At 47.9% G+C, this 16298-nt stretch overlaps 1 protein-coding gene across 3 annotated transcripts; it reads right to left on the bottom strand.

Annotated features, from left to right (window-relative positions):
- Positions 1–2097: 2097 nt before the first annotated feature.
- On the bottom strand, positions 2098–14778 carry GML (glycosylphosphatidylinositol anchored molecule like). Of its 3 annotated transcripts, none has more exons than XM_054498784.2 (4): positions 14420–14536; positions 8445–8539; positions 7729–7836; positions 2098–2557 (listed from the first exon to the last, which is right to left on the bottom strand). In XM_054498784.2, exons 2-4 carry the CDS (start codon positions 8515–8517, stop codon positions 2262–2264), a joined length of 477 nt encoding a protein of 158 aa, XP_054354759.1. In that variant the 5' UTR covers positions 8518–8539; positions 14420–14536; the 3' UTR covers positions 2098–2261. The 3 variants fall into 3 exon arrangements, with proteins under 3 accessions (XP_054354759.1, XP_054354758.1, XP_054354760.1); XM_054498783.2 differs by lacking the exon at positions 14420–14536 and adding an exon at positions 14669–14778 and having other exon boundaries at positions 2104–2557; XM_054498785.2 differs by having other exon boundaries at positions 2104–2557; positions 14296–14444.
- Between the last annotated feature and the right edge of the window lie 1520 nt (positions 14779–16298).

Here is a 16298-nt window from a genome sequence, read left to right as displayed (position 1 = left end):
TCTACACTGGACAAAGTGACATGGAGGCAGACAACCAGCTTCCTTCCCATGTTGGGTTTCCTGGGCAGGAGACCTGCCCCTGCTTCAACCCAGAGGTATCATCAGGAGTGCCTGAAGGGAAAAATATTTCTGAGGAAAGTCAGAGACAAAAGGGGAAATGGGACTCCCATCCCACCCTTGAAAACTCTGCTGTGTAACTCAGCCAAAGGAGACACTAAATCAGGGTGGCTGTTCACAGTGCCATGCTGTAGGAAGTAAGTCCCACAGGCCCCCAGGCATGCAGCCCTGGTCAGCCTTCCCACATGACCAGGATATCCCCTTGGGGCCTCTCTCTTTGGGACTGGCAGTACTCTACTGTTGACTAGAACCAAGGCAAAGTTGGGCTTAAGTTGCCATCTAGTGCAGAAAAGGAGGCAGCAACCTAGCAGGAAAAAAGAAAAAGGAAAGAAACAGATACATTACAAAGATCTCTAATGAAACATATCCAGTAAAAACCAAGCTGGGTGTGGTGGCTCACACCTGTAATCCCAGCACTTTGGGAGGTCGAGGTGGGAAGATCATTTGAGCCCAGGAGTTTGAAAGCAGCTTGGGCAACACAGCAAAACCTCATCTCTACAAAAATATACAAAAATTAGCTGGCCTGAACTACTCAGGAGACCGAGGTAGCAGGATCACCTGAGCCTGGAATGTGGAGTTGCAGTGAGCCACAATCACCACTACATACCAGCCTGGGTGACAGAGTGAGACCCTGTCTTAAAACACACACACACACACACACACACACACATACACGCAAAGAAACAAAAAGAAGCCAGACAGAGAAGTCTGAAATAAATACATAATTCTTCTGTGCAAGGACATAGACATACATTCACAAGAAACAATGGCAAACAGGGAGCCATGACCTCCCCAACCAAACAAGGCAGGGAACCAGTAACTGACCCTAAAGAGACAGCAATATGTGAATTCTCTGACCAAGAATTCAAAATAGTAGTTTTAAGGAAACTCAGTGATCTCCAAGATAACAAAGAAAAGCAATTCAGAAATTTATGAGAAATAATTAACGAAGACATTGAAATAATCTAAAAAGTCAAACAGAAACCTTGGAAATGAGAGATATATTTGCTGAACTGAAAAATTCATTACAGGCTCTCAACAGCAAAATAAATAAAGCAGAGGTAAGAATCAATGAACCTGAAGACAGCTATTTGAAAGTACACAAAGGAGAAAAAAGAGAGAAGAATGAAAAGGAATGAAGATAACCTATAAGATACAGAAAATTACCTCAAAAGACCAAATCTAAGAATTACTGGTGTTTAAGAGGGAGTTAAGCAAGCACCAGGGGTAGGAAGCTGTTCAAAAACTAATAACAGAAAAATTTCCAAAACTTGAAGAAGAGATAAATATTCAGGTACAGGAAAGTTAGAGAACACCAAAGAGATCGGACCCAAATAGGACTACCCTGACACATATAATAATCAAACTCGTAAAGGTCAAGGACAAAAAGAGGACCCTAAAAGTGGCAAGAGAAAATAGGCAGACATGTAAAGGAGCTCCAGTTCATCTGGCAACAGAATTCTTAAGGGAAACTCTACAGGCCAGGAGTGAGTGGTATGACATTTTGAAAGTGTTGAACAGAAAAAAAAATCCTCAACTGTCATCCAAGAATAATGTATCCAGCAAAACTGAACTTCAAATATGAAGGAGAAATAAAGTCTCTCCCAAACAAAAGCTGAGAGAATTCACCACCACCACATCTGTCTTACAAGAAATGCTAAAGGGAGCGTTTCAAACTGAAAGAAAAAAACACTCATGTATAAAAAGAAAACATCTGAAAGTATAAAACCTAGGGTAAAATTAAGTACACAGACAAACCAAAATATTGCAATACTGTAACTGCAGTGTGCAACCCACTCATAACTTTAGTATGAAGTGCAAAGACAAAACTACCAAAATCAATAATAGCTACAGAAACTTATTATAATAAAACCACAAAGTAATCCTGAATACAGAGCAAGGGAGGGAAGAACAGATATGAATAGAGACTCCACTATGAGTGCTCAAGTACATGCAGGCAAACAAATGCTCATGAACATCTCCACTAAACGATATTTTTTTTTTTATTTTTCTCTTACAACAAACCATAAATGGGCCACCTAAAGGAGCAGTGGATAAGGGTCTCTGGCTTACAAGGGAATAATGGAGAGCAACATTTCTCTGCGGAACAGGTGAAGATGGTCAGACCCTCCAAGGAGGGGTCCTCATGGCAATATATTGCTGACTATGATAGAGGCAAAGCTCAGGAACAGTTTTGACACCCCCAGCCTCACAGTTCCTTCTGGAAGCTCCTCCTCAGTTACTTCATCGGGTAACATGTCCCTTTCAAGATTAGTAGGTCCTCCTGCATTGCAAACCATGCCACCACAACAACGAACCCAGTAGAAGCTATTAGTTTTGAAGATTTTTCTTGGGGCTTCAGGAGGCTGTTCAGCTGCATATACAAATGTGCAGTTGTTTGTACAGTTCTTATAAACAAGTAGTTCACGAGAATTTATGCCTAAAAAAAGAAGCAGCAATGAAAATAATTGATTTCACATTTTCTGCTTGTAAATATTGAAGCACATCCACCTCACATTCAACCATAATTAGCTCCATGTTCACATTCTACACTCCCAGCTGTGATAACATTGTCTAGAACACTTGACTGAGAGAGAATATCCAAGTCCACTAGCGGGTCTCATCACTCCCAGAACAACTTCTTCTGGAGACAGTTTTCTATCTAAGCTGCCATCTTTAGGCCTCTGGCCCTCCCAAAATGATATCATGGTACCTTGTCATGTAGCTACGCACAATGAAATGTCCTGTTCATTTTTTATGGTAAGAATTCTAGAGCCTGAGAAATTAAATGCAGACCAGAAATCATGTTTCACTTATGGTCTAGAGATCACATGGACCTTTAACAGAGGTGCCCATATTAATGTAGCCTTAACTAGATTTTCTGCAGTTGGCAAGACCCTTCTAGCGTAAACTCCTTCCTGTGACCCTCAGCCTGGTGTTTCAGTCTCCTGGACCAACATATAAATGCTCTTGAGCCCTTGGTGCCAACCTCCTCCCCATTACAGACTTGATGCACCATTCCAACTAGGTACATGTTATCCGATGGACAAGCCCTCTGGTGAAGGTTATCGATCGCAACTAATGTGATCACGACTAATGTGATCAATAACCTTCACTAGAGGGCTTGCCCAGTAGCCTCAGCTGACCAATGCCACCTGACCAAAGCTCCATCTAACACCTCCTTCAAGAATCCCTGGGTTAAATACCTTGGCCCTCATCACTACTTCTGTTCCCCTTGAAGTCTATCCAGTGTTTACACAAATACTTTATTCTGGAACTTACCATAATTGATTTATCTATTCATGGCTCTGGGTCTTGTCTCCTCTATAACACCAGAAACAACTGATGAATACGAACCAGTCACTTGTTTTCTGTTATTTTCCATTTAAAAAGTTTATTGGAGTTCAACATTCTACAGAAATGTGCCTGACCATAAGTCCACAACTCAATGGATTTCCACCAAGTGCCCACAGCCAGTACTCAGCATGCAGCATCAGAAACAGAGCTGCAAGAGAGACCCAGGATTCTTCACTCTGTTCCTCCATGCAGACACTGCTGTGAGCAGCCCAGGCCAAAGACAGGAAATGTATGGACTTCTAAACCTATAGGTTAGTTCTGTTTGGTTTTGAACTTTATGAAATGAAATTATACATTATATCTGCTTTTGTGGATGGCTTCTTTTGCTCTAATCTGTGTTTATGAAATTTATCCCTGTTGTTGCACACTGTTGTATATTGTTCATTCTCAAAATTGCATAGCATTACATTGGTGAACATACCACAATTTATTGTTGATGGACATTAAGGTTGTTTCTGGTTTTTGTCTACTCCAAACAGTGCTGCAATGAATACTCTTGTCCTGTATTTGCCTTGAGGTGAGCCTGTATAAGCTTTTTTATAATTAGCTACGTACCTAGGAGCAGAAGCACTGAGTCTCAGTGTTTGATATACAGCTTTAGCAGACAACGTCGAAGAGTTTTCTACACTGGGTTGAACTTATCTATAGTCTGAGGGATTGTGCACACTTCAGAACGCTGACAACACTTGGTATGATCATTTTAGGATATTGAGTCATCTCCTGTGGTGTTAGTGTGTTGTGGTTTTAAGCTGCGTTTCTTGCAAGAAGAACGACAGTGAACAACTTTTCTTATGTATGTTACACATTCAGACACCACTTTCTGGCAAATTCCCTTTAAACCTTTTGTTTAAATTTCCATTGATCAGCTTTTTATTAATTCATAGGAATAAGTTCATTATATTATGAATACAAGTGCTTTAGTAAATACGTGTTTGGAAATGCTTTCTCCTCATCTGTGGCTTGCGGTGTTACTATTTCACAGGTATCTTCTTAGGAACAGAAGTTTTGAAGTTAAAGGTAATTCAACCTATCAATTTCATTCTTATGCGACTAGCACTATTTTGTCCTATTTTTTAAATTCTTAATTCCTAAAAGTCATAAATACAGCATTTTACATTTTTCTCTAAAAATTTTATTGGTTTAATATTTACACTGAGATCTACAAACCACCTGAAACTGCTTCTTTTATATGGTGCAAATATTGTGTATGAATATCTAACATATCCACCACTACTCAGCGCAGAGAAGTGTCTTTACCTACTGCACTGCAGGGTCAACTTTGTCAGAGGTCAAGAAACCAGAAGTATGTGGCTTTTTCTGAATTATTTCTCTTCCAGTGTTGTATTTTTCAATCCTGACCACAGGATCCAACACCAAACCGTTTTGATTAAGGAAACTATGTGAATAATTTTGATAGTTCAGAGCACAAGTCCTCGAGCTTTTTTCTTTTTCCCCAAGACTGATTTGGCTATTCCTAGCCCTTCATATTTTCAAAAAGCATTAGGCACCAACTTGTCAAAACACAAACACAACCCTGCTGAGACTTTGACTGAAATTCTTTTGGATTTGTAGGTTAATTGGAGAAGAGATATCCTTACTCTTTTGACTCTCATGATCCATAAGTGTAGTGTACAATTCCATGTGTTTAAGTCTTTAATGGTGTTTTAAGTCTTCAATAGTGTTCTTGCAGTTTGAGTGTTGAAATCTTGCACAAATCCAGTTAGATTTGTGGTACTTGATTTTATGATACTTTAAAGAGCACCATTCCTTGGATTTCATTTTCAATCTGTTTGTTGATGTACAAAAGGACAATTGATTTTGTAAACTGATTTTTGAATACTTATCTTGTATCCAGGATCTTTCCTAAAGATATTTGTTATTTGAAGTTTGTTGTCTCTGATGAATAGTAAGCAGTTTAAATTCTTTCTTTCTCCTCTCCATGAGACTTAATACTTCCTCTTGCCTAACTGAACTACCTAAGAACTCCAGTTCCACTGGGAATAGAAGTGGTGATGGTAGACATTTCCCTCAGAGATTTGGAAAGAGTGTTGGATTTTATCAAAACATTTCAGCATCTACAATCATCTCTGCCCTTTTCTTTGTTAATGTGGTGAATTAAACTGATGGGTTTCAAATTGTAAACCACATTGCAATTCTGTTATTCAATCCACAAGGTAGTGGGGTTATGGTGTGTGTGTGCGCGCATGTGTGTGTGTGTGTGTGAATGAATCTTTTATTTTAAAATAGTTTTAGGTTTTCAGAAAAGTTGCAGAGATAGTGCAGAGTTCCTATATGCCTCATACCAGGCCCCTTGTCTCAGGACACTGCCTGCGTTTCTTTCCATAGAGGTCTTTTGCTTACCATCCTGCACAGCCCCAGAAATCAGCAAATCTCCTGAAAGGAAAAATGTCCCAGCATTCCAGCATTCCCAATTTCTTTGTCCTAATATCCATCAGGGTTCATTCAGGAAAATGGAGCCTCTAAAACAGTCTAGGTCTAAGTTATTAAATAAAAGTGTTACAGCTGCCATGACCATGGGGGAGCCAAGAAAGGAAGTCAGTCAGGTAAGGCTGAAGATCAGAGGAACAGTCCGGAGCTAGGTCACTTACACTGGGGCAGGCTGGAACAGCCCAACTTTGCAGGGCAATATCAAAGGCCATGCACCGTTATCCTCTCAAGAAAGGCTGTGCAGAAGAGTCTCTTGCAGAGATGTTTAAACTGCTCCACTGGAGTACCCATCACCTAGGCAGGCCAATGGCCAAATACCTGCTGGAGTCTTAGGAATTGCTTTCAGTCAAAGGCTCAAAAGTGGAGAAGATGGGGTGGACATGAAGGAGGACAGATTGGAGTCTGCCAGTGTCCATCACTTCGTGACCTTCCAGAAGAGTGATCTCTGCTTCACTCATACCTTGCAAATCTCACTCAAGTTCCTCTTTTTGCCAACTATTATCCCATGAGGGAGTTACAGGAAAGATAGTTCTCAGCCTCATTTAGAGGCAGTAATCCCAACATGACAAAACCATGCCACCAAGGTCCCCAGCAGTGGCCACTGTGGAGACAAAGCCCAGATTCTCAGCCTCCTGCCCATGTCCCAAATCAGCAGTTGGTCTGAAGAAGAGGTGTGTATGAGTCTCTTCTCACGCTGCTATAAAGAACTGCCTGAGACTGGGCAATTTATAAAGGAAAGAGGTTTAATTGACTCACAGTTCTGCATGGCTGGGGAGGCCTCAGGATACTTACAATGATGGCAGAAGGGGTAGCAAACACATCCTTCAAATGATGGCAGGAAGGAGAAGTGCCGGGGAAAAGTTCCTTATAAAACCATCAGATCTTGTGAGAACTCACTATCATGAGAACATCATGAGGGTAACCACCCACATGATTCAACTACCTCCCACCAGGTCCCTCCCATGATACATGGGGATTATGGGAGTTACAATTCAAGATGAGATCTGGGTGGGGACATAGCCAAACCACACCGAGGTGGTAATCAGGGGATTATTTTTGCACAAAGCTTAGAACGCAGAATGACATGTGAAATTGCAAGCACAACCACAGACACCGGGGACAAAAGGGCTAGAGGAAAGGCCCTGAGCAGGGCCCCAGACAAGGCCTCCAACTGTGCGCCAGGACATACACTGGCTGCACCCTCCCTGCTTGCTCCATTGGTCACTGGGCCTCTGGCCATACATCTTCTACAGGTTAGGGCCCTGGGGAGAGAGGGCACCTTTCTCAGAGCACCAGAGGGCTCTGAGGAAGAAGCAAGAGCATCCTGGAAGTACAGGCTGTGCCCTGACCTCATGCTTGTCCTTCCCATCTGTGTGTGGTAGGTTTTTCCCTGAGGGGAGTCCATGGCCCATCCACTGCTTTGACCTGCCGAGCTGGAAGCACTCTCTAGACTACCAGAAATTGAATGGCCAGTGAGGACTCGCCTAGGCAGCATGGGGTGTCTACACACACGACCAGGGACAGTAGAGGCTCTGAGGTCCAGCAATGCTCCTACCCCCTAGAGACACTGCAGATGTGTGGACAGATTGTACTACTTTCCAGAGTACCTGGCTCTACAAGATGATGCATGCTGGCCTAACATGAGGCTGAGACCAAAGCGTGCAGAAACGCACTCAGGATGGGAGGACATGAGGGAAGGGGAAACAGAGCTGGGTGTGGAGAAGAAAGCAGACTGGCCCTGGCCCCAGAAACTACCCAAGTAAGGGACTAATCTACAATGTGTCAAAATGACAAAGAGGTACTTACGAATGGAGATTGTCATACAGCGCCTAATATGATACGGACATACTCTAGTTTGGGGACAGTTGAAGTCATTTATGGCCGCACAGTCATGGCATCTCACATTATAGGTCCCTGAGAGGGGAGAAAGCAGGCTTCAGGCTTCTGCTCCACCACGCCCTTTCCACCCATTACCAGATCACTCCACCCTCCTTCAATGGCCAGCCCTTCCCCTCTGCTTCCAAGGACTTCTCCTAGCCTGCACAGCTCAGCTCTCTATGCAGTCTGAGTCTGGCCCAGGCTAGCTCCTGGGAGGGAGGCCAGGCACAAGGAGAGCTTTCCCTGCTCTCCAACGCAGGCTCCAGAGAGCACCACTGGTGGTCACATATGGGATTGCTATGCTCTGCAGACCTGGCTCACCTCACCAAGGAAGACTGGATACTCACAGGGGTCCAGCATCCTCCTGGGTTTCCCTGGACACAGCCCCTCCTGCCTGGCGCTGATGGGGAAGGGCTACATCAAGGTTCCCCCTTGGTCCCTGGTCAGCTGTTCCTCCATCCTAACCCTCTCCTTGCTCATGACTACTCCTGGACTGCCCTAGTGCCCACCCCTGATTACACAGACAATGCAGGCCCCAGCTGGCCGAGACTTGCTCCACGTTGCAGCCAATCATTCCAGTGATCCCCAGCAGCCCCAGGTGAATTCTCGTCCTCTCCAGGACAGTGAGAGGGAATGATACTTACACTGAGCACCCACGGTGACATTGGCTGCCACCAATGGGAGCCCCATGGCTAGGAGTAAGGCAAAGAGGAGCATCACTTCACGCAGGAGCCTGGACCTGAAGGTAAGGAGACCCATACAACACGGTAGTGAGCCATGGCTCCTTGGCCAGCTCTATGCCCCTGGCCTCAACGGCCTCATGAGTCTCCCTGACTCTGCCCACCTGAATGCCTCCCCCACTGGGCCAGCAGCTCCTCGGGTAAGGCACTGGGGTCGGGCAGGTCTCACCCACACACAAGGCTTCGCCAGGCCTGTGCCCTCACCTCAGACAAACTCGCTGTCACTCCTCGAGCCAGGGAGGTCCTGGGGCTGCTTCATGTGGCAGCTCACCCAAGGATCCCCATGCTCCAAAATATTTTTCTGTATCTACTGGTTGATTCTGAACCTCAACAGCGACTTGTGAAATGTTCTCAAATACTGCCCATTGATGCATTTCCTGCTCTCACACACAACTCAGCAACATGGCTGAGGTGACTACAGAAGGGGAGCGAGGACAGAACATGCCAGAAGCCCAACTTGAAGGCATCCTCAGTGTCATTACGAGAGAACTCCCTTCCCAAAATCAAGTCTTCCTTCACCCTGGGCATCACCGAGCCATCAGCTAATTACTGGCAAGGGGAGGGTCTGGAGCACCTCACACCTGAGTCCTGATGCCAGCACTGTGGGCTCAGAAACATCCCTCAGGTCACCAATCAGTTGCCACAACTGAGACATTTTCTCGCAGGGACCCAACTGCACCCTTACTCCTGCAAATGCACTGTCTCCATCCCCTACTCCCCTTCAGCAGCCCGACTCAAGGGGGACGCTCCATCTCCCTGGTTGGGAGCAGGTCAGTCCTCAGTGCTCAGTGGGGCAACTCCCTGGGCCCAGCTGCTGATGCCTGCTGACTCCCCTCATACTAAGGCCCCACCTGGAGGGGGTCAGAGCCTGATTTGTAGCTCCCCCCACCACAGGAGCAGCTGGGGCTACAGAACCAGAAGCTGACTGTGCAGCAAGAAGCCACATCCCAGGGATAGGGACAATCAGGATCCAGTACCCACTTTGCCCCACCCTGTGTACCAAGTCCAGCTCCAGTGGGCGAGGCTGAGATTCAAAATGTCCCTAGCCCTACATCATCAAGTTTGGGAAAAAAGATGGGGTGGTACCTCTGGGATGCAGGAGACCAAGACTGAGGGCCTGTCAGTGTCCACCCTTGGAAGGGGCTCCTGACTCGCCCGGCCAGCCAGCCTCCCTAGGTGGATCTCCTACCCACTCCATGCCCATGCCCCTGAGACCCAGCAGCCCCATCTCCACTCTGTCCTGCCTGCTTTCCCTGGATGCCTCCTTCACTCATCCAACACTTGCTCCCAAAGCTGGGCTCAAGGGCACCTACTGACCCAGAGCATGTACACTGAGGCCCTCTTCCTCTGAACACCCTTCCACTGTCAATGCCCAGAGCACATGCAGGAAAATTCCCATCAAATGTGTTCACTGATTTCCAGCTGGATCTTGGGGCAGATGGGAAAATACCCAAGAGCTACAATGGAATACTAGAAGAAAGCAAACTGGAAAGTCCACAGTAACTGTATGATTTCCTGGGGCACAGGTTGACACCCAGCGCCCAGAGCTTTAGGATTTTGTAGTAGAACAGGTCCTGGAGACAGAGCCAGGGCCGAGGTGAGTGGGAAATGAGAGCTTGGATTCCTTCACAGAGCATGGATCCTCAAGACTAAAGGTGCCAGAGAAGCAGAGTGGGCTAGAAAATGTGGATCATCAGCATCAGCAAACAGAGACCCTGGTAACTTTGGGCCTCATCTTCCAGAGGATGCATGAAAACAGTGTGTTTCCCAGGAATTCCTCACCCAGAGGCTTTCTCAACAGTCAGTCTGGAGTTAGAACGTGTATGACTGTGTGATCATAAACCCCAGACACAAAAACCACTTGCAAGTGGTCATGAGTCATCCTCATCCTGGGAAGCCAACAGAAACCATCATTGGAGGGGGACATACCCTCCACTCAGACCCCCAGCCTCTGGTTGACTAATGACAAATACAAAAGTGCCACTGACAACCAGAGGCACAGAAGTGATTAAGCCCCCAGGAGCAAAGGCAGAAGAAACAAAATCTCCAAGTTAGATTCCCAAGGAATTCCCATATAGGAATGATTGGATGCAAATGTAAACATACAGCCTTGAAAAGTCAGGAAAAAATCAGGTCACTTCCACTTCTACAAGGGATGCAGTAGGTTGTGGCTGCTCAGAATGTTACAACCGGGCAAATCAATCCAGAGTTAAAAGTCACATTTGAAAGGCCCTTTGACAGATGTGGAAACACCAAGGCCCACGTAAACCGAAATTCCGAAGAGGGCGAGCCCTTCCCAGGGTACCCTTTGTCACTGCAGATACATTTGTCAGTTTGGGCACCAGCTGAAAGCCAGGCTGGCTACAGACAGGGACTCCAGTAGGGAATGCAAACCAGAGTGCTGTCTTGGCTCACAGGGGACCAAAGTGGCCCAGAATCTCCAGGTACCTAAAGATCAAGCCAGTTTTCCCATGGAAGAGCCTCCAAGTGCTGTGGTGGGAGGGACCCTGGGGAGTCAGAGAAGGCCAAGTAGAATCCCCCCCTCAGGGTGGCAGATCCCAGAAGACAAAGTGCCCCTAGAAGGAGCCTGCCACAGTCACACCACTGGTCTCCATCATAAGCCAGTGGCCCGGATGGAACAGGTGTATGGGATGAGGTTCAAGGGGAAAGTCAAAGCCTAGAAAGGGAAACCCGTCCGAGCTGAGGATTCGGTGTGAAAGGTGAGCATACAAATTGGGTCACCCTTGTCACACCCAACTAAGGCAGAGTGCCAGGTGGGGAGACCATTCAGCACTCAGGATAGAAAACACTGCTCCAAGAATGTACTTCTCTGAGGCCTGACTGCTGAAACTGCCTGCGGTAACCTGAAACCAGTTTTATCTGATGGCTACTGAGACCACCTGCTGCAACTCTAAGCCTCGGTTCACCCACTGCTGTCACTGATTCACTCATCAACCAGAGCTTGCCAGCTCCCCAAAATCCTACTAGTGCCAATGAAACTCAGACAGCAATATGTACTATTTCTCTTCTTCATAAAAAAAGAGACATAGTTTCTTTTTTTTTTTTTTTTTTTTTGAGACAGAGTCTCGCTATGTCCTGCAGGTCGGAGTTGGAGTGCAATGGCGTGATCTCGGCTCACTACAACCTCCACCTCCTGGGTTCAAGCAGTTCTCCTGCCTCAGCCTCCTGAGTAGCTGGGACTATGGGTGCACGCCACTACGCCCAGCTAATTTTTGTATTTTTAGTAGAGACGGGGTTTCACTATGTTGGCCCCGCTGGTCTTGAACTCCTGACCTCAAGTGATCTGCTTGCCTCAGCCTCCCAAAGTGCTGGGATTACAGCTGTGAGCCACTGCAAATTTTAAAAATCCTTCTCTTTGTTCTTTGGACATACTGAATGCCAGCCTGTCTACCCCCATGCCCCTAACTACAATTATTTCCTCCCAAAGAAAATATTTCAATTTCAGAAAGTCATCTATTTTATTTGACTTCAACAAAAGACAAGCCACACTCTGTAGGAGAAGGGGAAGGGCACCGCTCAAAATGGCTTCAGTTAGGGTTAGAGACAGGGCCGGCTCCAGAGGCAGCCAGGGTCAGGTTGAAGCTGCGAGCATCCCAATTGGCCTCCACCTTTGAGCAAGCCAGTAGTCCAGGCCTTCCCACAGGCTCCTGGAGAGAGGAGAGGTCACACATCCCCAGTAGTAACATACAACCACCTCCAAGCTTTCCAGCTATTTTGTATGCAACGCAAGATGTTCAATAAAAACATCACAGGATATGTAAGAATTAGGAATAAATTATTGCTAATCAATAAAGCAACAATAGAAATAAACCCACAGTCACTCAAATGTTGACATTAGCATAGAAGTACTTTAAAAATTCTAATGAGAGCATTAAAGAGAAAGAGAAAAAGATTACTAAATTGATCTTTTAAGATGAAAAAATTTTAAAAATAACAGGATGTGTAAGAGGCAGAAATAAGGGACTACAGTATGAATTATTTCTACACCACCATACTTCTGACCCTAAATATGTGAGTTTTTACACACAAACCAGTTCTCCAACTCTCTGAACACTGACTGTCCAACATTTCAATTCAATTCTGACACTGCCTTGAGTAGGGCAGACCCCACAGGTGAAGGGCTCAGTCCCACCCTAATGCCCCCACTTCAGATGCCAATCACAAGTCTGGGCCACGTGTACTTCTGACTGCCCAGTTATAAATCAAGGGTTTCCAAGACCACCTCCTCCTAGATAATTTGCTAGAACAGCTCACAGAGCACAAGAAAACAGTTTACTTACTATTACCAGTTTATCACAAAGGTGACAACTCAGGAACCGTGAAACGGAAGAGATGCATGGGGCAAATACAGGGTAAGCTTAAGATGGCTTCAGACAAAAAGAGTTGGAATATTTTATTATCAGCAGACCCACTACAAGAAATATTGAGTTTATAACATATATAGAAATAAAGTATATGACAATATCACAAAGCAAAGGAGGCTGTAGAACTGAAAGGCAGAAACAGTTATGTCAGCGTCGGCGAGTGCAGGCTTCCAGGCAAAAAACATTGCAAGAGGTGACAAGGACAGATACTTCAGAGCCGAATGCAGTTTCGGACACTCAGAGTCCATTTTCTGACTATGGTGGCATTAAGCATTAAGTCACCCCTAGAAGGATTAACTGGAAAATCCTCATCTGTTTGGAACTTAAGAACACACCTCCGAATAAGAAATAGACCCCCAAATCCTTCTCAATAGAAGTCAAGAATATTTTGGGCAAAGTAATACCAAAGAATGAAAAACAGAAACCTGGCAGAAGTAGCCTGAAGGGACACGGAAGGAAAAGCAGGGCTCCATTAGAAAAGGAAAAAAGACTGGAAACGAAGGCCTCCTTCTCTCCTTCGAAAGCAAGGAGCCAGAAAAGAATGAGCAGCAGAACGTGGAAAGGGCTGCGGCCCGAGACCCCCGCCTTGGGGAATCACAGACAGTGTGGGGGTGGGGCGGCCCCCGGGACACCCCGAGGGAAGGGGGTTCACGAACCGAACGGAGCCTCCACCCCCAGTCTCTCGAGGGAAGTTGAGCTGTAAGGGGAGGGGGACCCTGGGACCCCTGAGGGAAGCGGAGTTGGGGTGCTGGCATCTCCCTGGGACCCCTGAGCATAGTTGGGGGGGTCTCCCTGGGACCCTGACGGGAGTGGAGTTTGAGGGGTCCCCCAGTACCCCTGAGAGGAGCTGAGTTAGGGGGTCTCCCTGGGACCCTGACGGGAATGGAGTAGGGGGCGTCTCCCCAGGAACCTGAGGGGAGTGGAGTTTGAGGGGTCCCCCAGTACCCCTGAGAGGAGCTGAGTTAGGGGGTCTCCCTGGGACCCTGACGGGAATGGAGTAGGGGGCGTCTCCCCAGGAACCTGAGGGGAGTGGAGTTTGAGGGGTCCCCCAGTACCCCTGAGAGGAGCTGAGTTCGGGGGGTCTCCCTGGGACCCTGACGGGAGTGGAGTAGCGGGTCTCCCTGGGAACCTGAGGGGAGTGGAGTTTGAGGGGTCCCCCAGTACCCCTGAGAGGAGCTGAGTTAGGGGGTCTCCCTGGGACCCTGACGGGAGCGGAGTAGCGGGTCTCCCTGGGACCCTGAGGGGAATGGAGTTTGAGGGGTCCCCCAGTACCCCCCAGAGGAGCTGAGTTCGGGGGTCTCCCTGGGACTCCGAGGGGAGTGGAGTTCCCAGGCGAGTGGGGGCACCCCATCCAGGGAAGCGCGGCGCACCCCCAGGCGGCGTCCTGGCGGCCCAAGCAGCTGACGAGGAGGCTTCCGGCCGGGCTGCCTCAGCTGGGCCCCTGGGCAGACTCCAGTCTCACGCCCGGGTCCCGACCCGCCTCCGAAAACTGACCCGTGCCCCTCGGAGCCTGCGGTGTGCGTGCCGCCGCCTCCCGCGATCCGAGCCTCCCGCGCCGGCTGCCCCACCCCCTTTCTGGAACTTTCCGGGGCCTCCGCGGGCCGCACAGCTCCGCCCTCCTTCCCGACCCTCAAGCCCCGTCCCCAGGCTCCAGGACTCCAGCCCGTCTGCCGGTGTTCAAAGGTTGGCAGGGTCCCCCTTGGGGCTCCCAGGTGAAAATATTTCTCACAGAAATCTGCACACCCTGGCTCCATCCACGCTCCCTTCAGGAAAGCCACGGGGAATGTTCTAGAAGCCCACGGCCCTGGCTGCTGGAGAAACGGGACAGCAGCCACCCTGGGCAGCCTGATGGCACCGCCCAGGCCCACCCTGCCCTCAAGGTCCCAGTCCACCCGCCTCGTTCCTGGACCCTCCCTCTAGGTGGTCCCGCCATCACCATAACCCCTGGGGACCCCGGGATTAAGGGTCCCCTCCGCTCAGGGTGTGACCCCGTCGCCTCTGGAGCCGGCCCTGTCCCTAACCATGACGAAAGCCAGCATGAGCGGTGCCCTTGCCCTTCAGCCCCGCCAGCGCCCACCTGTGCAGAGGTTTCAGGGGGAGACCTGCCTGGCTTTCGCTTGAGCTCCTGCCATTTTGCCTTTAAGCTGTGTGTGGCCAGGGACAGTTGGCTTCACCCGAGCATCTCCTACACAGTGTGGCTTGTCTCTTGTCGAAGTCATATAAAATAGGTGAATTTCTGAAATTGAAATGTTTTATTTGGGACGAAATAACTGCAATTAGGGGCATGGGGGCAGACTGGCTGGCCTTCAGTATGTCCAAAGAACAAAGAAAAGGCTTTTTTAAATTCGCAATGGTTCACACCTGTAATCCCAGCATTTTGGGAGGCTGAGGCGGGCAGATGACTTGAGGTCAGGAGTTCAAGACCAGAGTGATCAACATGGTGAAACCCCGTCTCTACTAAAAATACAAAAATTAGCTGGGTGTGGTGGTGTGTGCCTATAGTCCCAGCTACTCAGGAGGCTGAGGCAGGAGAATCCCTTGATCCCGGGAGGTGGAGGTTGTAGTGAGTCGAGATCACGCCATTGCGCTCCAACCTGCACAACAGAGCAAGACTCTGTCCAAAAAAAAAAAAAAAAAAACAGAGTAACTGTCTCTTTTTTATGAAGAAGAGAAATAGTACATATTACTGTCTGAGTTTCATTGGCACTAGTAGGATTTTGGGGAGCTGGCAAGCTCTGGTTGATGAGTGAATCAGTGACAGCAGTGGGTGAACCGAGGCTTAGAGTTGCAGCAGGTGGTCTCAGTAGCCATCAGATAAAACTAGTTTCAAGTTACCGCAGGCAGTTTCAGCAGCCAGGCCTTAGAGAAGTACATTCTTGGAGCAATGTTTTCTATCCTGAGTGCTGAATGGTCTCCCCACCTGGCACTCTGCCTTAGTTGGGTGTGACAAGGGTGACCCAATTTGTATGCTCACCTTTCACACCGAATCCTCAGCTGGGATGGGTTTCCCTTTCTAGGCTTTGACTTTCCCCTTGAACCTCATCCCATACACCTGTTCCATCCGGGCCACTGGCTTATGATGGAGACCAGTGGTGTGACTGTGGCAGGCTCCTTCTAGGGGCACTTTGTCTTCTGGGATCTGCCACACTGAGGGGGGGATTCTACCTAGCCCTCTCTGACTCCCCAGGGTCCCTCCCACCACAGCACCTGGAGGCTCTTCCATGGGAAAACTGGCTTGATCTTTAGGTACCTGGAGATTCTGGGCCACTTTGGTCCCCTGTGAGCCAAGACAGCACTCTGGTTTGCATTCCCTACTGGAGTCCCTGTCTGTAGCCAGCCTGGCTTTCAGCTGGTGCCCAAACTGACAAATGTA

The sequence above is a fragment of the Pongo pygmaeus genome, chromosome 7 (genome assembly GCF_028885625.2).
Source record: "Pongo pygmaeus isolate AG05252 chromosome 7, NHGRI_mPonPyg2-v2.0_pri, whole genome shotgun sequence".
Lineage (NCBI taxonomy): Eukaryota > Metazoa > Chordata > Mammalia > Primates > Hominidae > Pongo > Pongo pygmaeus.
This window is presented reverse-complemented; position numbering and strand designations above follow the sequence as displayed.

Excerpts from the sequence above, each read along its gene's own strand:
- GML (XM_054498783.2), bottom strand. Across the intron at positions 7,837-8,444 it reads TGTCACCGTGGGTGCTCAGT|GGACCTATAATGTGAGATGC; the intron begins GTAAGTATCATT and ends CTCCCCTCTCAG. Across the intron at positions 2,558-7,728 it reads CTGTATGACAATCTCCATTC|GCATAAATTCTCGTGAACTA; the intron begins GTAAGTACCTCT and ends TTCTTTTTTTAG.